At 38.8% G+C, this 26068-nt stretch overlaps 1 protein-coding gene across 4 annotated transcripts in view; it reads left to right on the top strand.

Annotated features, from left to right (window-relative positions):
• WARS2 (tryptophanyl tRNA synthetase 2, mitochondrial) overlaps nt 1-26068 on the top strand; it is an 88336-nt gene that overhangs the window by 24020 nt on the left and 38248 nt on the right. For 3 of the 4 annotated variants that reach the window (XM_059054508.2, XM_067034141.1, XM_067034132.1), the window contains one exon: nt 17326-17583. In XM_059054508.2, the coding sequence (XP_058910491.1) occupies nt 17326-17583 (258 nt within the window). The remainder of the gene's footprint in view (nt 1-17325; nt 17584-26068) is intronic. The other variant, XM_067034147.1, reaches the window with a different exon arrangement.

Raw genomic sequence — 26068 nt, 5'->3', positions numbered from 1 at the left:
AAATTTCCAATTGGAGAGGAAAAAGGAGGCTCAAAAATGCAGAGGTAAAGTGCATTTAAAATCATTACAGTTTGAATGTAAGTGCTGATTTTGTGGTGAAGTTGTTGAAAATTTTTCATTTTTGACTCAAGGCATGTTTATCAAAATAGATTATACCATGTAAAGAGATAAAATATATAAAAATAAAATCAGACTTGAAAGTTTATTGGAAAACAGTGTTTACTGAAAAAAGGACATGATAAATATTCATTGGTGGATAAAGGCAGGTTTTTGGAATTGGAAATCGAACTAAAATATAAAAGAGAATAATTATTTTGGTTTATATATTCACAACTTGATCAACACAAAAAAGCACAAATTCCAAATGAAACAATTGGAATTAGAGAAATGAAACTGTGATGCAGTTTTACCTTATAGATGAGAACTGTTTCTTCAGCTTATTCAACAGTAAATGATGAGACAATTTAAAGCAGAATGAAAAAAATGTCATCAATTTGTATAAAATCAGAAAAAGCAAGGCTCCCTTAATTAAATAAATATTCTTGAATTTTGTTATGCACAATGGGAAAACTGACTAAGGAATGTAGAATTATTTCGTACATGTATACACACACACACACACACACACACAGTGAGTGCAAATCAGAACTATGACGTTTCCATTAAACATGAATAGAAAATCGAATGTGGGATGGTGAAGTTTTAGAGGAAGAGCTAAGTACTCGACTGTGCAAAATTCTAAGATTTATTAACAAGTGTGAGGAATTGGAAACTCTGAAATGACCCCCATACTGACACTTCTTTGACAACAATCTCTGCATCTACATAAGTTACCAGTTTTTTCAGAACTTATATAAGAGGCCCAAAGATATGACAAGCAGAAAACTGTGTGGCATGTCAAAAATATGTTGGACTGTTTGTTCTCTGACATTGTGGGCTATCATCTATAACTTCCAGATATCTTTCAGATATAAAGAGGGATGGTGAATTAATGATCAGCTGACACTGGTTTCCCAATGTGAATTTTTCCCCTCTTTTTCCCCAAGCTTATTTCATACAAAGCATTATTAAGAATTCTTTCTAGGGAATTCCCTGGCAGTCCAGTGGTTCGGACTCCGCGCTTTCACTGCCAAGGGCCTGGGTTCAATCCCTGGTCGGAGAACTGAGATCCCACAAGCCATGCAGCACAGCCCGCCCCCCGCCAAAAAAATTCTTTCTAAAGAGCTTCAAAGAAAAATTATAGACACATTGTCTTGGTTTTAAAAATAAATAGTTCACTGTTTATTATCTAAGAAAACCTATATCTCAAAACCATTTGGACTGGGGTAATTATGCCAAAAAATAATCTCTTAAGATTTCAAAGAAAAAATAGTCCTTTCAGAGGAGAACAACCATAGACCACGGCAGTTCAAATAGTGTGTATCATACTACTTCATCAGAAAAATGGTGCACAATCAATATTTTTTTTGACCAAAGGAAATGGTATTTGCTGAGTGTAAATTTACATTTTTCTGAGTGATTACAGCACAGGGAAAATTTCAGAGGTACTTTTTTAAATGGAAGGAATAAATGGAGCAAAGGTAACTATGTACAGTAATTTTATGGAATCAGTGCAAATATGATCCTAGAATTTTGTTTCTCCCAGAACAAAGTAACAGCATCTCATTTAGGATTGCATCCCTGTAGTTGATCTTAGCTGTTTGTTTATTTGATGTGGTCTACCCAATAATGCTTCCTGCACCTCAGCACACTACCTATGTATTATATGTGTGGTTGTGGTTTGGCCAGTCATCATAGCCAATGCAGAATGCTCATGTTCTACTCTGCCTTGCATGGGCTTGTGCCGCTCTGGAGAAGATGCTCAGTAACCTGGCAAGTTACAGATCCTGAAAGACTCACCATATCAGTTTACCACATTAGCCAAGTGTATTCTCTAAGGCTGCCATAACTAAGTATCACAAACCAGATGGCTTAAAACAACAGAAATTTATTCTCTTACATTTCTGGTGGCTAGGAGTCTGAAATCAAGGTGTCAGCAAGTCCATGCTCTTCTGCAGGGGCTCTAAGGAAGAATCCTTCCTGGATTCTTTCTAGATTCTGGTGACTCCTTGCAAACATTGGCATTCCTTGACTCGTAGCTACGTCACTCCAATCTCTGCTTCCTTCGGCATGACCTTTTTTCCCTCTATATCTCTATTGTGTCTTCTCCTCTCCTTATAAAGACACTAGTCATTGGATTTAGGGCCCACTCTGATCAAGTATGACCTCACCTTAACTGATTACATCTGCAAGGACCCCATTTCCAAGTAAGGTCACATTCTGAGGTTCTAGATAGACATGAATTTGGGGGGCACATATTCAAGCCACTATACCCAACAATGGAAATGCTGTAAATTTAATCTGACCTAGAATAATATCAGTTGGTATATAAATATTTTTACATTTTGGGTTTTAAATTATAGATCCTAAAGATAACTCTTGTGGTTTTAGTTGAATATGATATTGGCTCTAATGCTAGAATGATGAATGAAAAATAGCATGTTATAAAATATTAAACATAAAACATTAACCCAAAACTTCTCATAAGACTTCTCAGTTGCTTAATTAGGGTTCATTCATAGAGATATTTGCCCCTACCAGGTCTAAGTAATCTGTATGTGTGTGAGGTCACATTGTGAAGGATTTTATACACTAACTTGAGGGGTTTGGACTTTGTAGGAAAGGAAGAACCAGTGTAAATTCACAATTTTTTTTTTTTTTTTTTTTTTTTTTTTTTTTTTTTTGTGATACGCGGGCCTCTCACCGCTGTGGCCTCTCCCGTTGCGGAGCACAGGCTCCGGACGCGCAGGCTCAGCGGCCATGGCTCACGGACCCAGCCGCTCCGCGGCATGTGGGATCTTCCCGGACCGGGGCACGAACCCACGTCCCCTGCATCGGCAGGCGGACTCTCAACCACTGCACCACCAGGGAAGCCCGAGATTCACTATTTTTAAAAGATAGTTCAGGTAGTGGTATGGAGGATATAGAAGCCAGATAGAAGCTACTAATACAGTACAGGTGAGGTGATTGGGGATTAGACTATGTTGATAGAGAGGGAGAAGTGAAATTGTGTTGGATAACATCCCTGAAGATTTAGCAATTGATTAGATAATGTTAATAATAATAGCTAATTTTTTCCAGCTTAGGATACAATTGACATTTTGTCCATTTAAAGTGAACAACCTAATGGTTTGTTACACGTGTGTATTGTGAAGTGTTTACCTCAATGAAGTTAGTTAACACACCCACCACTCCGTATAATTTTATATATATATGTGTATATGTATATATATATAATATATATATTTGTATATATGTGTGTGTATATATATATATATGGTGAGCACATTTAAGATCAATCTTAGCTAATATTTATTGAGCACTTTCTATGTGCCAGGCACTACGCTAAGCACTTTTTATGTACTAATATACAGTAAGTCCCCTACATAGGAACGGATCCCGTTCTGAGAGCGTGCGAAGTCCAATTTGTTTTTAAGTCCAACAAAGTTAGCCTAGGTACCCAACTAACACAATCAGCTACATCGTACTGTACCGTAGTGGGTTTATAATACTTTTCACACAAATAATACATAAAAAACAGACACACAAAATAAAGAAAACATTTTAGATCTTACATTACAATACCTTGAAAGGTACAGTAGTACCAGCTCTATCACCACTGCTTTTACGCTTGCTTCCAGAAATCCTGGGCTTGAAATAAAGATACTGTACAGTACTGTCATCTATACAGTACTGTACTGTAAAGTACACAAAAGCACAACCACTTGTAGAGGATGCATGCACGTGACTACTCCAGACACACAACCTAACTTACGTGATTGGACACGCAAATGCACGTTCACATCTTTGAAAGTTCACAACATGAAGGTTCGTATGTAGGGGACTTACTGTATTTCATTCTTATAATAATCCTATGAAATAGTACTATTAAAATGTTGATTTCAGATGAAGAAACTAAAGCACAAATACTTGCCAAAGATCACATATCTAGTGATTGAAGGAGGCAGGATTTTAACTCACAGAATCTGGTGAGGGAAAGGAAAGAATCTGGAGTGACTCCTACAGTTGGGAGACCGAGTGGATGGTTCTCTCATTAGCCAGGATTGAAAATACAGACCAGCAGGTTTGTGGGGAGCAGACTGGAAGGTTATGAGTCAATAGATTTGGTTTTGGATATAGTATTAAGTTTGAAGAGCTGCTGGTGGGAAATCCAAATGGCTATGCCTTGTAAGTAGTTAATAATAAGTACTAGAAATAATATTTAGTGGTAAAATTCATCTTTTCTCAAAAAGAAAATACTGTATTTTAATGTATGCATTGTGCAGCTGCGGTAAAACATGAAAAATTGGTGATACGATCTCCGAGCTCTAAAAAACTAAATGAGTACTTTTATCCGGGTGAAAAATCTTTTTGGGTGTATTTTCATGTCCTTTTTACATTGTTAGGTAAGTAAATAGCTATTTTACCTGGAATTTTATGACATTTTTTCAGCCAAGCAGACAGAGAAGAGGAATTCATTCGTTATGATTTGTACCCACCGATCAGAAGTGAATTTACTTCATTACAAACTCCCCTTACCCTCTCACCCTTCGCTCCACACATTCCACCAAATACACCCCTGCCTGCTCTAACCACGGGATATTCCAGTTCAAACCCAGCAGTTTATGGGAACTGCTTTTGTTGAAATCATTAAAGAAAGAAAGGCCTGTGAGTTCTCCTTCCGAAGCACTGCCTGTTTTCTGTGTCATTTCAGTCTCATTAATCAGTGTTGCAGCAAGGTAGACATTGTGCTGTGTATTTTACTGTCCCCAGCACAGCAGCTCCTGCGTCTCTGCCCCCAGGCCGACGCATTGGGGAAAAAGAGAGAGGGAAACCATCAATCTTCCCAGCTGCACATGTCAGCAGTGATTCTTTCCGCCTTCCTGTTGGCTGTCTCTCTCACCACCTGTGTTTAGAATTAGCACTGAAGCTGCTGCCCAGATGAATAAGAACCACTGTCCCTGTCACCTGCCCTGTACGGGCTACCACTTCTAAATGAAAACAAGAAGTACACAGGGCAATTATCTTTACTGTGAATGGTACAAGAGAAAGAATCACACGTCTCCTTAGAAGTTCATTATAACATAAAATTAAAGCAGATTTGAGGTCGTACATTGTAGGAGGTAGCATCATTTATTAGATCAGAGGGGTAAAAGCAAATAATTTCTTGAGTGCCTTGCTGTATTCTCATAGTCTCCCTCTGAAGTATCTACAGAGAGTCTGGCCTCGAGGGGAGGCTGGGTGCTGGCTCCAGGCGTCCACTTTGTCCTGCAGTGGATCCCTCACCTTCACTCACCCACACCAGCTCTCTGGACCAAATGAAGTATATACAGCTGAATTTGATCTATTTATGTTCAAGTCCTGACCCCACTATTTATTAGCCATGCACTACTCACTGAACCCCTCTGTGCCTCAGTTTCCTCATCTATAAAGCAGAGTTGATAATACTACCTACCTTATAAGGCTTTTTGTGAGAATTAAATGAGATAATGAATTCATAGCTCTTGCTAGAGTACTTTGTACATAGTAAGCACTCAATAAATATTAGCCATTACTATCGTTAACCTCATTGTTCAAATAATAAAACTGAGGTTCAGAGAGATTAAATAATTTGTGCAAGGTGCTAGGAGATGTAGAAGGAATTTGAACCTAGCACTGTCTGATCCCCCAAACAGATGTCTTTTCTATTACACTATATTGTTTCCGTTCTAGTTCCATCTTACAAATAACTTCATGTGTGAGCTTAATAAATCACTTCACTTTATTCATGTCTTTATTTCCCATTATGTAAAATGAAAATGATAATAACTGACTGACATTTTTGCTGGTATGAGACTCTTGTAATTATGTTTCAATTAATTATCATCAAGTCATATGCAGTAAAACAAGGCATATTTTTTAAGTTTGGCTGCAAAAAATGGTCGTGCCCTTAAAAAAAAGTTAAATAGTACAAACGTGTCGAAAAGGTAGTCATTGTGTATTCCCATTCCTTGGGGTAATCACTGTTAAGTTAAATGTGTATTCTTCTTCCTTGTCAACAGTCATCTGTTTAACAAATGTTTATATAGAACCACTGTGGGCTAAGCGTTGTTCTCAGGCCTTGAGGAGGGTGCTATTATTATACCCATTTTACAGATAAGGAGGTTCTGTGACTTGCACAAGGAAACACAGCTAGCACGTGCAGAGCTGGTATTGGACTTGGTGCTCTGACTCCAGAGTTGGGACTCTTCACCTCCACTCTGCTCTCAGTAGTTACAGTCTTCTTATCTGCTGCATGGTATTCCATCATATAAAAAATAAAATTACTATTTATTTTATATGTTCCCTACTAATGGACATTTAGTTGCTTGTAGTTCTTTTGTTATTAAAGAGTCATATGGGGAATGTCAGGTGTCCTTACATTTCTAGTATGATTATTTCTGTAGGACAGATTTCTGTATATTGGATGGTTGGGTCACAATATTTAAGCACTTAAAATTTTGACCTCCATAAATGATCAGATAACTTATGGAGAACTTACTACATGCCAGGCACTAAGCACTTTACACGAATAAACTCATCACAGTACCCCCCATCTACCCTGTGAGACTGGTATATTATTATCTCCATTTTGTAGATGCTCAAGAACATATAAGTCATAGAGCCAGGACTTCAACCCAGGCAACCTGGTGCTAAATCCTGCTGCTTAACCATGGTAAATAACCAGACAAGTTTTCACAGTCATATTTTACCGCTTGACTTTGTCATTTTTCTAACTTATTCTAAAGTTGACTTAACAATATGAGCTGACAGAAGGGTCTGAACAGAAGCAAATGCTTCAGTTGAAACAACCCTGGGGGTTGTGTCAGTCTACAGGTTGGATGATGAGAAAGGGAGCCATGGGTCACTGGAAAATGAGACTTCTTTCTCCTAGTAGTGGTCAGGATAGTCAACAAGACTTTTTTTGGTGAAATATCTTTATGCCTGGAAAATAACTTTAGAATCTTTTTCTCTACAAGGTAGTATTAGTACCTTGTAAGAAATTCACACTGTCTCTCTCTCAAAGGTTCAGAACACTTGAGAGGTCATGGAGTTATTTCATTTGCTGGGTATAAAAATTTCTGGCATCTCGGCTGTGCTTACCCAAGGCCACCAGTTGTTAGTCCAGGGTTTCCTCAGGCAGCTGAGCTGACCATGAGACCTGCCTACAGATGCTTGAGTGTTGAATTCAGACTCTCTGTAGGGATTGGAGCGAGTTAGAGAGTTTGCCACACAGGGAGATGGGTAGAAAAGAGCATCCTATTCAGAGAAAATTTTGTATTTTATCCATGACAATTCTGATGTCAAAACCTTCTTAGTGGGATCATTTTCTTAGTGCTGTCTGGGCTACCCATGCTTCTTAAATCCCTGAGCCATAAGGATTTATGGAACTGGGCATTGTAAAGTCAATTTACCTAACGGTGGAAGATGGTGTGCTTACTTGTCGCAGGTGTCTTTTGTCACCAATGTAGACACTCTGGCCACATCTTCATAAGCTGTTGACCATAATTACTGACCTTCATGTGATACTAGAACTGCCTGAAGCCAAAGGGGCCTCTGACCATGCATTACTACATAAATGCTCAGGGATTTTATTACCTTAAAATGTAAATTATAAGCAAGTGAACTTTTCAAATTTTTACAGTCTATTTGTGTGTGTGTGTATGTTCCCATGTTTCCAGTCAGATTGGCAGTTTTGGAGAATAATTATGTAGTAGTTGGCTTGGAACAGTGGTTTTTCAATCCTGGACACACAAAATATCCTGATGCTCACGCCATATCCCAAACTGATTAAATTAGAATCTCTGAGGATGGGACCCAGGCATCGGTATTTTTTAAAGCTCCCAGGTGATCGCTGTGCAGATAAGACTGAGAACTGGTGGCTTAGAAGGTATCTTCTATTTTTTATTCATAGTGTTTTCATCTGTACCTCATTTTATATAGTTGAAGTGAACTTTAAGACTAGATAGGGCTTCCCTGGTGGCGCAGTGGTTGAGAGTCCGCCTGCCGATGCAGGGCATATGGGTTCGTGCCCCGGTCCGGGAAGATCCTACGTGCCGCGGAGCGGCTGGGCCCGTGAGCCATGGCCGCTGAGCCTGCGCGTCCGGAGCCTGTGCTCCGCAATGGGAGAGGCCACAACAGTGAGAGGCCCGCGTACCGAAAAAAAAAAAAAAAAAAAGACTAGATATTGGTGACCCAAAGCCCGTCTCAAACTGGAGCAGGCATCAGAATTCCCTGGAAGGATTGTCAAAGGACAGATTGCAAAACTCTTGTCATTTCTTTTCCTGGGATAAGTCCACCCATAGAATTTCTGAGTCAGTAGGTCTGGGTTGGGGCCCAGGAATCTGCATTCCCAACAAGGTCTTTGTTCGGGTGATGTTGCAGGTACGGAGACACACTGTGGGAACCCCTGCTCCAATGCCTTCCTTCCACCTTCCTCCTGCACCTTTCTTGCCAACAATGGCGGCCGGGGCAACCGCCTCCAGGACAGTCCATATACACACAATTCAGTGCTAGGAATGCTAATCATGCTGAAGGAAGTGCCCACATGTTGCCCCACCTCCAGATTATCATACATCTAATTTTAAAAGTCTGTATGCAAATACAAGATGCTCTTCCTACTTTCTGCTTTAAAATCAGAGCCACCACAGGGTAAGTAATTCTCTAGTGTCCCAAAATAGAACTTGGATTTCACTTTCCCACAGAAACAATTTTATGAATGGTGTTTAGGTGCAGCTGAAATGGTGCTGTTAAAACCATTCTTCAGAAATACTGTGGGTTCAATGAGGCTTCGATGGGCGGCCTTCCAGGACTGCAACCGCCATTTAAAGAATTGAGTGTCTGAGTTTCAGAAAACCAATTTTCAAATGAGCTCTTAGAACATAACTTGTTTAGGAACTGCCTATAACTGGAACATCTGGTTCATTTTGTGTATAGTTATTTCGCCCTTTACATGGAGCCAAAGTGGGGAGTAGGGGTGGGAGATTTGTCATTTATTCCACTAACATTTATTAGATCCTCACAATGTACCTGACACTGCTATATACTGGGGATATAGAGATGAAAAAGACAGCCCCAGCCCTAGAGAGCTCATATTCTAGGTGGGAAAATATTTACTAAGCAAATAAGAAAATATTTACCAAGTTACCCGTGTGATATGTGCAATAATGAAGAACCAGTGAAAGAGGAGGGAGCTGTTCTGCTTGGAGAGAGAGACTGACTCAGTATGTGTGTGTGCGTGTGTGTGTGTGTGTATTTGCGCGCGTGTGTGTGCGTGTGTGTGTGTGTGTGTGTGTGTGTGTGTGTGTGTGTGTTTGGTAGGGAGAAGGTATGTTTAAGAGGTTTAGAATCAAGGAGAGATTGTTAGGCCTTGAAGACCACGGGGAGTTCTCCAGGCAGAGAAGGGGGCGAAGGACATCCAGGATGAGGGAACGGTCTGAGTGCAGAGGGGAATGAGCGATACAAGAATGGCAAGTAACTAGGTCAGCTTCTCGTGGACGATGATGGAGGAAAACTGGGAAGGGGATTAACTGCCACATAAACTTTGAACCCTAACCCAGAGGAAGAAATTAGAAGACTTAATGCATAGAGCTAAGTCTGTGTGTGTGGTATGTGCATTTATGTCTCAGACTTTTTTTTTGCGAACTTTCTTCTGTATATTTCCCACTACCCTGAGGAAGAACATTTTTTTTTCAACAAACTATTAATATTTTTCAAATGTCCTGAATCAAGTTGTTTTCAAACCTGTGCTCCAGGAAGCCCCTCAGAGGCTGGCAGGGGTGAGGGCGGACAAGCCCGCAGGGGGCTGCCTACTGGGGCTCCCTCACTGACTCTCCTGTTATCCATACACCAAGTATTTCTTTGGGCTCTTCTACATATTAGACATGTCTGGTAATAATACTACATTTGAAAATGGGCATGTAACTAAAAAAGAGACATCTTAAAACTACACATTTAGTAACAGTCTGAGGACTTAGGTGTGGAGAGCCAAATCTCTCAGCGGCTGTAAAAGGATAAATGTTCTCAGCTTTTAGCTACATCTTCTCAGCTGAAGATGGGACCACCAGACAGGCATGGATCTGTGACCAAAGATAATGGGTAGGATATACCTTTATTTGGCCACAAAAGGCAATGATAAAATCATATCTTTCCAGCATGATCTCTCTAACACTTTAAGATCAATGTTCAGATTTTCTTATGAGGAAAAACTAATATTTTCGTAAGCATTTCAGATCATTCTTTATACTTTAAAAATTTTAGTACTTCTTGATCTCTTGCCTGTATTTACTGTTCCATCCAATATAAAAATAAATTATGTAGTGGTGGTTAAGATGTTTATGTCAAGAATTTGACCCTGGCTGTTTTGGTTTAGGAAGCAGTGCTGTCATTAGAAATTAAAAGTGTTTCTCACTACACATCATATTATAATTATTTATGTTGTGTTTAGATAATATATTAATCTAGTTTTAGTCACTTTTCCAATTAAAACTAAAAGGACTTGCCAGTTTATTCTGTACCTACATATAAGTTTTGCACTTAAACATAACTTAGCTGCCCTGAGGTGACAATGCAATCTTTCCTAGGAGGCAAAGTCCCCAGATTTTATATTTCATCATCTCTGTGTGATGGGGAGACATTCACTGAGGTGCTATTTGACAAGTAAGAAAGAAAACAGAAAAAAAAGGCCTGAAGAAAATAAGCCCAAAGAGATGCTGAGGTACAAAAGAAACAGCTGCAGAAGAAAAGAACGTGATAAATATGCAAAAGCATCATGTGGTCTGGTGAGCAGAGCTCTGGAGGTCTGGATTCTGGTCCCAGGTGTGCCACCAGCTGTGTGCCTGGGCCTTTCAGGAAATGACTCTGTGGCACACCTTCCCTTTCTGAGAGCGTGTGTGTGGAGGGGAGGTGCGGGTGGGAGTGAGGATACTTAAAGGCCAGACCAACCATGAAGTCAAGAAGTTCTAAACTGGATGCAGCCCTGTGCACAGGAAGGGGACAGAGCTCGGCGTCCAGGGCAGAGAGCTGGGTTCCAAATCTAACCGCCTGCCTGTGATCTTGTGAGGGTTACTTAACCTTGCAGTGTCCTTCCCTGGAAAGTAAGGCCAGTAATTCCTACATCCTGCACATCCGTTGAGGTCCATGCAAGTGCCAGGGAATGTTTCTGATAGCTAAAGTTCAGCACAAGAATGAAAATCCATCTGCAAAAGCATTCTACTGCGTGACAGAAGGATAGCTCAGTGCACTGAGGGAAAATAGATGCACAGCTCTTAAAATCTGGAAGTGGCTTAAATAAGTCTGTAAAAAACTTTTTTAAAAAACCAAGTTTATTCCTTTCAGACTATTTCACTGACCTAATAATATGTTGCTAAGTACTTCTCATCTATGCCTTTATGGAACTCACAGTCTAGTGGATTAGTCACTCCTTTCTCTTTTTTTCTTTTTAAAAATAATTTTTTCCTGCAGTTTTAATTGTTGGCCAACATATTGCTTCTTGTTTGAGGGTGACATAAGACCTGCTTTCTCTTACATTGAATTAATATTTACTATGTTGATTCCTAGGTCTGAGCATCTGGTTTCATTTCTAAGCAGAAATGAACCCAGGTTTTTTTTTTTCCTTGGTGCTGAGTCAGCATTTTCTCACCAGACCCAGAGCCCTCTGTACTTTCTGGAAGAAAGAGCTGACTGTGGCAGAACAATGCTGAGCTGTGGCCAAAGAAAGCTTCAGAGAAGCACCTGGATCCTCCCAGCCAGGACCCAAGTGCTATTTTTCTATGCCGGGTCTCCTATGTTTCAGCTCTTATATCACTAATTGGTGGTATAGACATTTTCAAGAAAGTGTTGAAGACATATGCGAGGGGCCAAGGATTGAAATAGTAGGGTGACATACATGATAGAATTGAGAAGCACCAACAGAGAGCTTCTTAAGCTGTATTTTTTATTTAGAAGAATAAATAGACTTACAAAAAGAAGTTTTCAACCAAATTAGTTGATAATGTTGTTGATTCCTTTTTTATCGCAATCCATGATAACACGCCTTTCATGGAACCAATTAGACATAGTGCTTGCTCAGCCAAGTTTTTGGTCTGCCGTTGACTATAGTTAAAACAGGTGTGATGAATGCACAATTGATGCTACAGCTGGAGCAAGCAGGACTTTGTAATAAGAATCTTGAAATCTTTAGTTGAAGTCTTTGGTTCCCACCACCATACCAAAGTTGAAAGTGTTTCAAAGCTAGTAGGCAGCCTTCTTTTGATGTATTTTATTCACTTGGGATTAAAATCAGAAGCTCTCTTTAGTTAATCACAAAAAATATCTTTTGCCATGATTAGCAGCTTGGAATTTTTTAATTGCTTTGGGGTGCAATAATTGAAATTATGATAATTATGAACTTGGGATATGCTCAGTACCTTATGACAGGAATGCTTTTAGCTACATCTGTCAGATTGATAAGTTTGTTCTCTCTTTGATTCAAACTCCCACTCTGTCTTCTGGAATATATCAAATCCCAGGGCTGAAGCTGCCCATTGGTAATGCTGATTCTGTTACAAATTGAGCCAATGCATGTATTGATTGGAAGTGGCATTTGTTAAGGAAATACACCTGAAATAAAAATGAAGACTTATTTTGTAAGATGCGCCTTTTTTTATTCTCTGTGCATTGCGATGGGATTGAAGGTTGATGCTCTAGACTTCCCCATGAGCGAATGCCTGTGGGCTAGTCTTGAAGCTGTTTTCTTTGTGGTTTGCCTCCTGTCCACTGGGAAGCCCATGCTCCTTTCATTTTCATTCTTTTCCAACTCTAGTGCTTTTGAACACAGAACCCCCATCCTCCCACCACCCAAACTCCGCATTCCAGCCCCATGATTTCATGGTACCAGGCATATCTCCCCTGCCATGCTGTCAGGCTGCCTGCTGACTCTTGCAGGGGGAACAGACGGGAACATAAACTCACCGCAGAAGTGCAAGACACTCTCTGTATATTTTTTTTTTTTTTTTTTTTTTTTTTTTTTTTTTTTTTTTTTTTTTTTTTTTTTTTTTTTTTTTTTTTTTTTGCGGTATGCGGGCCTCTCACTGTTGTGGCCTCTCCCGTTGCGGTGCACAGGCTCCGGGCGCGCAGGCCCAGCGGCCATGGCTCACGGGCTTAGTTGCTCCGCAGCATGTGGGATCTTCCCGGACCAGGGCACGAACCCGTGTCTCCTGCATCGGCAGGCGGATTCTCAACCACTGCGCCACCAGGGAAGCCCTCTCTGTATATTTTTAAGACCAGGAATCCAGTTCTCATTTAGATCCTGTATTTTTTTAATAGCTCCTTGAAAATTGAACAAAACATTTCTTGTTGCTCTTACTTCTTGATAACATCATTCCCTCTGCCTGGATATATAGAATCACAGAAACTAGAGAATGAAAAAGATGTATTAGATCATGTCTAGTTCATTCCCACTGGTCACAATTCTTTTTTCTCATAGTCTGTCCTCTAGTGCTTTTCTAGTTTTCCCAAGAATTAGTTTCTCCATTTCTCTCAGGGAATAATTCCTTAGTTTGGACATGGAGGAATTTGTGTGAAAATACTCATATTTATTTTTCAGCTTGATATTCCTGGTCCTTATAATCCTTTATATGACCATAAACAGTCCCCTTTCATCCTAGGTCAAGCATTTCTGGATGGCATTTTTTTTCCTCTTCATTTATTAAGTTCAGAGCTTGTTTTTCTGCTTTGCTTTCTCTCTTCATCAATCAGTCCCTAAAGCCCATTAATCATTTTTTACCTCACTGAAAGCTCCTTTGCTTATTCCCATATCAGGAACCCAGGGCTGGTTAAGGTCCTAAGGTACTGAAGGAAGCCTCACTGATATGTACTTATTCTATGCTAACTCTTCTCTCTCCCTTTCTTTCTCTGTCTCTCTCTCTCTCTCTCCCTCAGCCTCAGTTCTCAGCTACAAACTATTTTTAAAGTAATGTCTCTAAATTATGATTTGGGGAGTTAGTCATTTGACAGCCTCATGTGTGTATATGTATATGTGTATGTTTTAAAGTGGTAATATTATATTTGTTCTCAGTTACTTAAAAGGTATTTTTCATATTCTCAGAGCCACAAACCTCTTAGATCTCCTGAGTGCTTATATCAAGTACAATTCTAGATCATGGAACTATGATGTAGCATTCTATTTTAGGGCTGTTATCTCAGGAATAGAGAGGAAAATAAGCAGATATAGGAAAATAGACTGTAGGATTTGAAATTCTTGGGAAAAGGGAAGGGCAAAATATAAGTAGTCTTGGTACTCACACATCTAAAGTAGATTAGCTCTTAGGACTAATATTAGATATAAAGATAAAAACTTTTTTTAATGTTACATTCTTTTTTTAAAAAAAATCAGCTTTATTGATGTATAATCGACAAATAACTTGTAAGATATTTAAAGTATACTTATACCATGGTGATTTGATATACATTGTGAAAAGATCCCCCCCACCTAGTTAATTATTAATACAACCAACACCTCGCATATTTGTCTTTGTGTGTGTGAGAGAGCATTTGAGTTCTACTCTCTTAGCAAATTTCAATTATACAATGCAGTGTTATCCACTATAGTCACCGTGTTTTACATTAGATCCTCATAAACTATATGGTTTTCTAGATGAGAGAACCCAGTATTATAAAGATGTTGGTTCTCCCCAGAACCATCTATGGACTCAGTGTAATCCCAATCAAAAACCCCAACAGGTTGCTTTTTTTTTTCTCTTGGAACTTGGCAAGATGACTCTAAAATGTATTGAGAAGTATAAAGGACCAAGGGTGGGTTAGATACTCTTGAAGAAGAAGAAGAAGGTAGAAAGACTTGCTCCACCAGGTCCCAAGACTTATTAAAAAGGCAGCTGCGGTACTGGTACAGACATAGACAAATAGACCATGGACCAATGAGACAGAATAGAAAGACCAGATACAGACTCAGACATATAGAGATACTTGGTTTATGCTGAAGTGGCGTTCCAGAGAGCAGTGGGGAAAGGATCTTTTCAATAAATGGTGATGGAACAATCAGGTATCCATATGGGGGAAAAAAAGGAGAGAAAATAAAGTAGATGTCTACCTCACACCATATGCAAAAAACTCCAAATGGATACAGACTTAAATGTGAAATATAAAACTTTAAAGCATACACATACATATGCTTTATATATGTATGTATGTATATACACACACATATCTTCATGAACTCAGGATATTAAAAGATTTCTTCTATGACATAAAAATCTGGTCAAAAATTATATATTTGAAGAACATCTCTTCATCAAAAGATAATATAAAGGCAAACAGCCACATAATGAGAGAATATATTGGCCACACATGTAACTGACAAAATATTAGGATCCAGAATATACAAAAATTCTTAAATCAATGAAAAGATAATCCAAGCTGAGAAAAATAGGCAAAACAACTTGAATAGCCTCTCCACAGAAGAGGAAATAAAAATACCCAAAACCATGAGTTCTCAACTTCTCTAATAATCAGAGAAACGCAATTAAACCATAATGAGATTCTACCCTATATCATCAGTTAGCTAAAAATAGAACTACTGGCAAAGTGTTGATGAGGATGTGGAACAATAGAAATTGGTGGTAGAAACTGCAAATTGTTACGTTCTGATACTTAGGAATAGGTTAGCATGCTGTAGTACAATTGAAGGTACATATGCATACCTTATGATTCAGCAGTTCACCTCCTAGCTACGTACACTAGAGAGACTTGGCACTTAATACAAAAATATACATGTAGAGAATATTCTTTTTTTTCCCCCATAACCTTTTTTTTTGCAACAGAAACGTTGCAAAATAATGCAATGAATGTAATGAAGTCTTAATAGATGGTGGTTAAGCAAAACATGGTAGCTAGTGGAAGGAGCATATATGAGCTTTGAAGTCAGTAATACCTGACTTGAAATTTCAGTTCCACCTATTAGTTGTGTGGCCATAGGCAATCTATTGATATTTGTGAGCCTCAGTTTTCTCATCTGTAAATTAGAGGTAATCATATGCCTACCATATTATATATTATAAGGAATAAATATATTAATGCATATAAAGCACTGGGCATAAATGCCTGAAACATAGTAGTTGTCCAGTAAATTATGGTTGTTATTAGTAATTTTTTATTATTGTTAAAAATGATAACGATGTATTTTATCATTTATCTGTATTAAGGACAGAAGATATTTTTTAAAAATTTGTTGCACTCAAAAGCTTACAAATACAGAGGCACATTTTTTTCTTCTCATTTCCTATTATAACTTCAATAATAGACAGTATAGACCAATGGGATAGCATGACCATGTCAAAAATGATTTTATAATTTAAAAAATTATGCAGAATTAAAAACTTCATTTGAAGAAATAAAAAAGACAACTATGATTTTATCAAAAGTAAATGGATACTGAAGCGTGAAAAAGTTAAATAACTTTATCAAGAAGCAATATCAGAAATAGAGTATAGGTTTCCTAATTTTTAGCCCAGATCCTGCACATTAAATTATAATATCAGCAATTATTTTTATTTTTTTACTTTATATTGGAGTACAGTTGATTAACAATGTTGTGTTAGTTTCAGGTAAACAGCATAGTGATTCAGTTATACATATACATGTATCTATTCTTTTTCAAATTCTTTTATTTTTAAAGAAAACTGAATTAAGTAAGAGTAACCTTTAGCCCTAATGCTAAGGCCTTCATTGCCTTAACTGCAAAATGAATGAAGTCACGTGAAAAACCCCTGGAGCCCCTTTAATCTCCAGTGAAATTTGATTCCATGTCTGAAGTCTCTGTAACTGACCACCAGAACCACAGTCATCTTTTCCTCTTGGGAACTCTTGCCTGTACCCCACTATTTACCTTTCCAAACCAGTCACAATTGTGTTGTCGTACTGTACTGTTACTTTTATTTTCATAAGCATAAACTCTATCTCCAGTTAGATTGGAGATACAGACCTTTTCTTAACGTGCCTTTGTGTTTGTAAGCTTTTGAGTGCAAAAAAAGATTTTTTTATTATCATTTCTGTCTCCTAATAGCACCTAACATAGTGCTTTACAAAATACATGCATTTAAGGATGATGACTGTCAGATTGCAGTTAAAAAAAATTGCGTAGCCATCAAACATGGGCATAGGATTCATGGATTCTGCTTCAAAAGCAATTTTGTTTGTTTTCCTTTGTTCCAGAAAGATTCCGTGAAGCGAATATTTTCTGGCATTCAGCCTACAGGAATCCCCCACCTTGGCAATTACCTGGGAGCCATTGAGAGCTGGGTGAGATTACAGGACGAGCATGACTCCGTACTGTACAGCATCGTTGACCTACATTCCATCACTGTCCCCCAAGACCCAGCCGTCCTCCGGCAGAGCACCTTGGACATGACGGCTGCTCTTCTCGCCTGCGGCATAAACCCAGAGAAGAGCATCCTTTTCCAGCAATCTCAGGTCAGCTTCTCAGATTAGAACCGAGAAAACATTTATTTTCAGATTGAGGAAAAAATCGAATGGTTTATATAGCTCCTGTTTTTGATTTTTTTTTTGACCCTTCAAGTGTGAATTCATCAAATGCAACTGTTTCATTTTCATGTTTTCCCTATATTCATATCATTGAGTATTATTATAATGCAATAGTATTTTCAACTTTTCCTCCACTGTACTAGGTAAGTTTATAATGCTTCATAAACCAAAGAGTTATATCCCATTAGTACTTCTAACCCTGGAATTGTTTTTCTTTACTGGGTTGCATTTAAACAGATGAATTCATGCTGTTGACTAGTCTCCTGGTGATGAGGGATAGAATTTAGCGACTGATGGTTTTACGTAACTCCAATGTTGCTTTATTGGGTATTGCATTTGGAAGGTCTATTGGATAATTCCCATTGTTCATTCTTCGTATAATAACTTTTGAGAAGATTTGAGAGAACTAGCTGGGAAATTGGAAGATATGTCCAGTGTCTTGAGTCCAAGCCAAGAAAAGCTTTAGAACAAAGCCAAAATATTTGACTTATATCTTTACTATGGATGAATCAGTTTACTCTTGGACAGATAACCTGGACTAGAGACAAGGCACTTAAGAGACTCCCTAGCAAAGAAGGTGAAAATTTTAACTGGATCATGTCCTTATTACATGTCTGCTTTAACCTGGTGACAAAGCCCCAGCCAAGGAATGGTATGTTATACATGTTTTGGCACATGTTAACATGTATGCATGTGTGGAACGTGTTATACAAGTGTACAACTCCTTTCTTGATCATAAACTTCTGACAATCATTATTTTTGTATATATTTAATCACCCACACAACTTAATGTAATGATTCACACAGAGCAACCATTTAAAAATATGTAATCAATGAAAAGAGTATCTTCAAAAAATAAATGCAGTTATCAACTTAAACTTGTTACCAGCTTAGAGATAATGTGATAGAATAATAGAATCTAATCATTAAAATGACCATGCAGGCAATTTACCTCAATTTCCTTTTTTACAGTTGGTCAGGAAGCCTTTCCTTATGTATGACTTTTCAGATTCAATCTTGGACAGATGTAATTGTTATCAAGTACTTGCTTATATTGAGCAAACACCCACCTCCCTGTAACTTCTAGCCACTCATTTAACTTCTCGCTAAAAATACATAATAAATCAACTCTGTCTTCCACATGACTGCTCTTCCAAACTTGGAGACATTAATTGTGCACCATCCTTACCCTCCAGGTTCTTGTCCCATAGGTCTTACCTTCTTCAAACTAGCTTACCCTAGATCTCTCACCCTCTTGGTTGTCCGACCTCAGAAGCACTCCTACCTTCTCTCTGAAAGGCAGGTGCCTCTCATATTTCATGAAACAATGTTTATCTAAACTCTTCACATCCACCTCTGACATTATAATGCTGGTCATCATTAGAGCCAGTTTTGGAGTCACCTAATGCATTTTCCAAAGCATACCATCTTAGCTGTTTTTGATACAAGCTCTCTTTTGACCCTTATGTGATATTCTTTTTAAAAATTGTATTCTCGGTACTTATTTCCATACTTCTTGTAGGTGAAAATGTCTAATCTCCATAAAGTAACCACTTGTCAGTTGCTTTTTAAAGTGACCTTTAAAATTAAAGGCTTATTTACAATCACATCCAGTACTGGCACTTTGAGCCCATAGCCCCAGAAATGATCACCATATTCTAAAAATGTTCTCCTTTGTAAAGGATTTTTGGCAGTGACCTCCATAAATGTATAAAATTCGCAGTAATTGAGGTATCTTCTTCCACATGGTACATTGTTGTTCAAAATAGCAATTGAAAGAGTAACCCACAATATGGGAGACTTTTTAAGAACGTTCTCATCAGTGAGGGATAAAAAAATTCACCTTCCCTTTGGTTTTTTTATGTTACATAATGAGCTCACTGGTTCCCAAACTAGTGAGCTCATTATGTAGGTCTAGGTCAGAGAGTGGAGGCAACTGGTGTTTCCTGTTTCCTCAGTGCCTCTAAATTGGCTCCTAGTTCCCCCTCCTACCATCCCTGACTTCAGCTCCCTTGGGGGAATTTCTATAGTTTGCCAGTAAAATTTGAAGGAAGTACTCATCAGCCCACATTCCACAACTTGTCCCATAAACACAGTATTAAAGACTTCCTCAGGTGTCTTTCTGTCGTCAAGACATGCTTGGTCTGGGCCATTTCCTTCTTCAACCTTGTTACAACTCATTGGATGGACTGGATATTTTATCAGATTTTCTTTCCTTTTTAAAATATTTAATAAAGAAAACTTTAAATATATGCAGAAGAGTAGAGAGAAGAGTATATTCTACCCCCATCATTTATTAACATTCTGTGATTTGTCTCGCCAATGTTGTTTTCTTTGTTGAAATATTTTATAGCAGTTACCACACATCATGACATTTCATGCCCTAAATATTTCAGCATGCCTCTCTATAAACTAAGGAAATTTTCTTACATAACCACAATACTGTCATCACACCTAATAAGTTAATGATAATTCCATATTATCATCTAATACCCAGTCCATGTTCAAATTATGCTGATTCTCCCAAAATGTCTTCCAAAATGTTGTCTTGTTGGAATGATGATCCAACCAAGGTCTATGCATCACATTTGATTATGGATCTTAAAGTCTCTTTTTTTTTCATGCCTTTTGATTTGTTGATCAAGTTTTATTTCCTGTAAAGTTAATCCTTCTGCACTTAAAAAAAAAATTTTAACTTTGGTTTTTATGCTCCCACTCTTTTTTTTTTCCTGATGTGGTATTTATTTTTTTAATTGAAGTGTAGTTGATTTACAGTGTTGTGTTAATTTCTGCTGTACAGCAAAGTGATTCAGTTATTTTTATATATATATATATATATATATATATATATATATACATTCTTTTTTTTTTTTTTTTTTTTTTTTTTTTTTTTTTTTTTTTGCGGTACGTGGGCCTCTCAGTCTCTCACTGTTGTGGCCTCTCCCGTTGCGGAGCACAGGCACCTGATGCGTAGGCTCAGTGGCCATGACTCACGGGCCCAGCCGCTCCACGGCACGTGGGATCTTCCTGGACTGGGGCACGAACCTGCATCCCCTGCATTGGCAGGCAGACTCTCAACCACTGCGCCACCAGGGAAGCCTCATTCTTTTTTTATATTCTTTTCCATTATGGTTTATTACATAAATATTGAATATGGTTCCCTGTGCTGTACAGTAGCACCTTGTTGTTTATCCATTCTATATATACTAGTTTGCATCTGCAAACCCCAAACTCTCACTCCATCCCTCTCCCACTCCCCTTCCCCCTTGGCAACCACAAGTCTGTTCTCTGTGTCTGTGAGTCTGTCTCTGTTTTGTAGATAAGTTCATTTGTATGCCCCCACTTTTTTCATGCCTTTGATATGTTAATCAGGTTTTCTTTTATTTGCTATAAAATTAGCTCTTTTGGACATAAAAATAAACCTTAATTTTTTGTGCTTCCTCTTTTCATTAATCTGTGTTAGCTGATGTTTAATGGCTATAAACTGCCATCCTACATAGTTGCTTATCACCATTTATAATAGTTTGACTAGAAACTATGCTTACGGAGTGCCTAGAAAGGAGTGCCTAGATATCAGTTCCTCTAGAATGCTGTAAAGCTTCAAGCCGTTCATGGAGGATGATGGGACGTTCTTCCTGATGCTTTATCTTGAAACTGTGAAGGCATGTATTGGCTTTTGCTTCTTAGGACCATTCTCAAGTAGAAGTGCAATTAACTAAGCTAGTCGCCTTGAAACAATTATTATTTTAAAGATCTGGCCCCATATTTGCCATGTTCTAGTAGGTGAAAATCATCTTGGTGTTTGTATTTTATGTCTTGCTATCCAAAAGTCAATTAATTAACAACTGTCTTTATCAACCTGTGGAGTTTTCAGTAGAGGAGGACTGAAAAGAAAACAGAGCATCTTTAAATGTGTAAGATTTACCAGCCGTTTCAAGTATATGACCTCTCTTTTAATCTTCAAAACAGTGCATGAGTTAGGCATTACTGTTTTTTCACAGATGAATAAATTAAGGTATAAAGAGATTAAGTAATTAGAAAATCTCTGAGAGGTGCCTGGTACTTAGTAAATGCTTAATAATATCTTCTTAATTAGCTACCTGAGGTCATAACAGCTTGTAGGTGGCAAATCCAGGACTCCTTTTTCTTCCTAAGAACTACTTTTGGAAACTATATAGACAGTTTCTGACTTACAGTGGTTCAACTTATGATGGTTTGAAAGCAATATGCATTCAGTAGAAACTGTACTTTGAATTTTGGATGTTGATCTTTTTCCAGGCTGGCAATATGTAGTATGATATTCTCTTGTGGTACTGGGCAGCAGCAGGGAGCTGCAGCTCCAGGTCAGCCGCGAGATCCCAAAGGTAAACAACTGAGACACTTACAACCATTCTGTTTTTCACTTTCAGTACAGTATTCAATAAATTACATGAGATATTCAACACTTTATTATAATATAGGCTTTGTGCTGGATGATTTTGCCCAACTATAGGGCTAATGTAAGTGTTCTGAGCACGGTGAAGCTATAATGTTTGGTAGGTTAGGTGTATTATATGCATTTTCAGCTTAGAATATTTTCAGCTTAACCATGTGCTTATCAAGATGTAACCCCATTGTAAGTTGAGGAAGATCTGTACTCATGGGGAGAGAACATTTTTCTGTCTCCCACCATGCCTTTGCCTCAGGAGCTGATGGCAGAGGGGCAGTGCAGAGCCAGAGCTGACCTGAAGACCCTGGACTACTAAATTACCCTCTCACTCCTGCTTCAGTCTCACAAATCGATGGTCCTTTCCCCGCATTGTAGCCATGGTCATCTTTCTACTTAAAATACATTAGCACCCTCTCCTACCCTCAAGGTAAAAATTTAAACTCAGTTTCTAGAAAGTCCTTCAAGCATGAGGCCCCTGAGAACATCAGGTCAGTGTTTCTTCCACTCCACCAGTTTTTTTTTTTTTTTTTTTTTTGCGGTATGTGGGCCTCTCACTGTTGTGGCCTCTCCCGCTGCGGAGCACAGGCTCCGGACGCGCAGGCCTAGCGGCCATGGCTCACGGGCCCAGCCGCTCCGCGGCATGTGGGATCTTCCCGGACCAGGGCACGAACCCGTGTCTCCTGCATTGGCAGGCGGATTCTCAACCACTGCGCCACCAGGGAAGCCCCCACTCCACCAGTTTTTATCACAGGTTATTTTGTGTTCAAATGATCTGATTAACTTTTACCAATAATTCTTTAAAGCAGAAGTTAGAGTATTTTCTTCTGGGTTTTTTGTGAGTTTGTTTTTATAAATTTATTTATTTTATTTATTTATTTTTGCCTGCGTTGGGTCTTCATTGCTGCGCGTGGGCTTTCTTTAGTTGCGGCGAGCAGGGGCTACTCTTTGTTGTGGTGCGCGGGCTTCTCATTGCAGTGGCTTCTCTTGTTGCGGAGCACGGGCTCTATGTGCGTGGGCTTAGCTGCTCCGCGGCATGTGGGATCTTCCCGGACCAGGGCTCGAACCTATGTCCCCTGCATTGGCAGGCAGATTCCTAACCACTGCGCCACCAGGGAAGCCCCTCTTCTGGTTTTATTTTGAGAAAATTTGATAAATCAATTCTTAACTTATAAAACAAATTAGAGATTATTTGTGTAATTTTAACAAGGTATTTTTTGTTAGTTTCTTTATATTGGGAATTTTGCAGTACATTTAAGCATTTAGTTGATCATTGAATATGATAGGAATTTAGAAAATAATTAGAATTAAAGTGTTGGGAGCCAATACCAGTTAAAATTAGTTATAACTGCATCTCCTCACAGACAATTATTTCCAAGTAAAATGAAGAATTTTTGAAATTGTGAGTTACAGAAAAATGTCTTTTATTTTATGTAAGGGCTCTTTTCATGTATATCCATTGTGTTAAGCAAAGTACTTACAGATAAATATAAAGACTAGTTCCCCAGGTGCCATTGTTGGACACCAGAGTAAGTTCTAGTAATTATTTGTAATAGGGAAAGAGTTTACCTATGTTATAATGCTGATTTTACCAATAATTTTTATCTCCTGTCCTTTGCATTCTTTCTCAGCAGTCTGACTGGAACGATTTAGACTTATTGAAGATTTTTCTCATTATTTTCTTTTTCTTTCTTTCCCACCGGCCTCTAGTCATGGTGCTTCCCCTACAATATGTTTGCCATATGTGGGGAATTTTACAGAGCCTCTCCTCTGAAAGGTGTGTGTGTGTGTGTGTGTGTGTGTGTGTGTGTGTGTGCGCGCGTGCGAGTGTGCGTGTGAGTGAGAGAGAGCGAGTGGGAGGGAGAGGGAGAGGGGCCGCCTGCCTATGTGTGTGCTTGGCAGAGGTTTCCATGCCAATGCCAAAGTCAGTGGTCTCTTATTTCTAGCAGGCCTGAGTGCAGATCCAATCTGATTCCCACAGCTGCCTCTGAGGTGCATGTTTCCACATCTTTAGTTGTTACTTTGCTTGGAATTGAATCACCCTGCAGATGGAAGATAAAAGCTGGAGTTCATAGCTTTAGGCACTGGCTTTCTGCCAAGGCTGGGAGAAAAGGACAGTTTCGACCCTCAGACATCATGTTACAGAGGGTCCAAAACAGTCCAGGGAAGAGTGGAGGGAGAAGAATGGAATCTGCAGCTTTGGAATGTGGCCTCGTTCTCTAATTAGAGGTAGGTTTTGTTTCCCAGGAAACTAAAATCAATAATAATAATAAAGGAAAAGGGGGCTATGGAGGAACCAGTTTCTGAATAAGGGCCAAAGGAACTGACTACATGAATCTTGGCTCACTGAATACAAACAAAAGTTGTACCTGACCCATTCATTGTCCCTTATCTTAGAGGTAAAAAGCCAAAGCCTAAACTAGGACAGAGAATCTTTTGTGTTTTCACTTATCCTAGTAATTTTGGAAGCATATTTGAGTACATATTTGTATTTGTTAAACTCTCAAGTTGTTAGGCAACCAACAACAGGTGTACATTCAACTCGTAATAGGAAGGAAGCAAACAAACCTCTATATAGGCTAATGGTCTTGAGGAATCTATTTGTAAAATTGGTGTCAGTTCCAAAGTTTCCAGGGAGAGACTAAAGTTCTAAATGGCCCATGGCATAAATAATAAAGAGAAGTTAGGAAAACTATTATATAACTCAAACTCCTCATGTTATTTCCTTCTCTAAAAAGTTTCCACTAGTACCACTTCCTTGCCTAGATCTATACTCGTGTGACTTGATGAGAAGCTGTAGTATTTGTGCTGCTTGCATCCTGGACTACAGGGTTAGGTCATATCTTTTTTTTTTTTTTTTTTTGCGGTACGCGGGCCTCTCACTGTTGTGGCCTCTCCCGTTGTGGAGCACAGGCTCCGGACGCGCAGGCTCAGCGGCCATGGCTCACAGGCCCAGCCGCTCCGCGGCATGTGGGATCTTCCCGGACCGGGGCACGAACCCGTGTCCCCTGCATCGGCAGGCGGACTCTCAACCACTGTGCCACCAGGGAAGCCCAGTCATATCTTAATGACACCTCCAAGAAGAGTTATTTTTTACTATCAGGGCGGTAGTGGAAAGAGTATGGGCTTTGAAGCCAGGTACAGTTTGAATCTCACTGTGATCTCTTCTTGTAGTGACATACTGGGCAAGTTACTGAAGCTCTCTGAACCCCCTTTTTAATGTCTATAATAGGGATATTTAAATAATATGATGTATAATTCCTGGCAGATGTTAACTTTCTCTCTCACCCTACATCACCACACACATACTGTTCCCACCCCAGGCTCCTTGATTTGTTTAAGGGTATAGTGGATTTGGAAGGTGGAGATCAAATTATTGACAGTGCCTCTCTTTATACTCAATAACAAAATATTTTCACAGGCATTTGTTATCAGAGGTTTTTCAGGACTTTTTAAGAAATATTTCGGACATTCAGAAAAGTATGAAGGCGAATGGCTGCTTTTTGAAATGCTAACCTTTTGGCATACTTGCTGCATGTAGTTTCTGGGGATTTTTTAAATTAATTTTTATTGGAGTACACTTGCTTTACGATGTTGTGTTAGTTTCTACTGTATAGCAAAGTGAATCAGCTATATACGTATATGTATATCCCCATTTTTTTGGATTTCCTTCCCATTTAGGTCACCACAGAGCACTGAGTACAGTTCCCTGTGCTATACAGTAGGTTCTCATTAGTTGTTTTATGCATAGTGTCAGTAGTGTATATGTGTCTATCAAACATTACAAGTACAGTTGAAACTTTCTGTTTAGCTCTCTCTAATCCCATTCTGTTTCCTGCCTCCCCAGAGGTAACCACTATACTGAATTTAATACTCATCATTCCCATGTACGTGTTTATATTTGTATTGCATATAATTTGACCATAACAATCCATATCATTTATTTTGTATGTTTTAAAACTTTATGTAGGGCTTCCCTGGTGGCGC

Source organism: Kogia breviceps, chromosome 1, assembly GCF_026419965.1.
Source record: "Kogia breviceps isolate mKogBre1 chromosome 1, mKogBre1 haplotype 1, whole genome shotgun sequence".
NCBI lineage: Eukaryota > Metazoa > Chordata > Mammalia > Artiodactyla > Physeteridae > Kogia > Kogia breviceps.
Note: the sequence above shows the minus strand (reverse complement) of the source record. Positions and strands in the feature narration are given on the sequence as shown.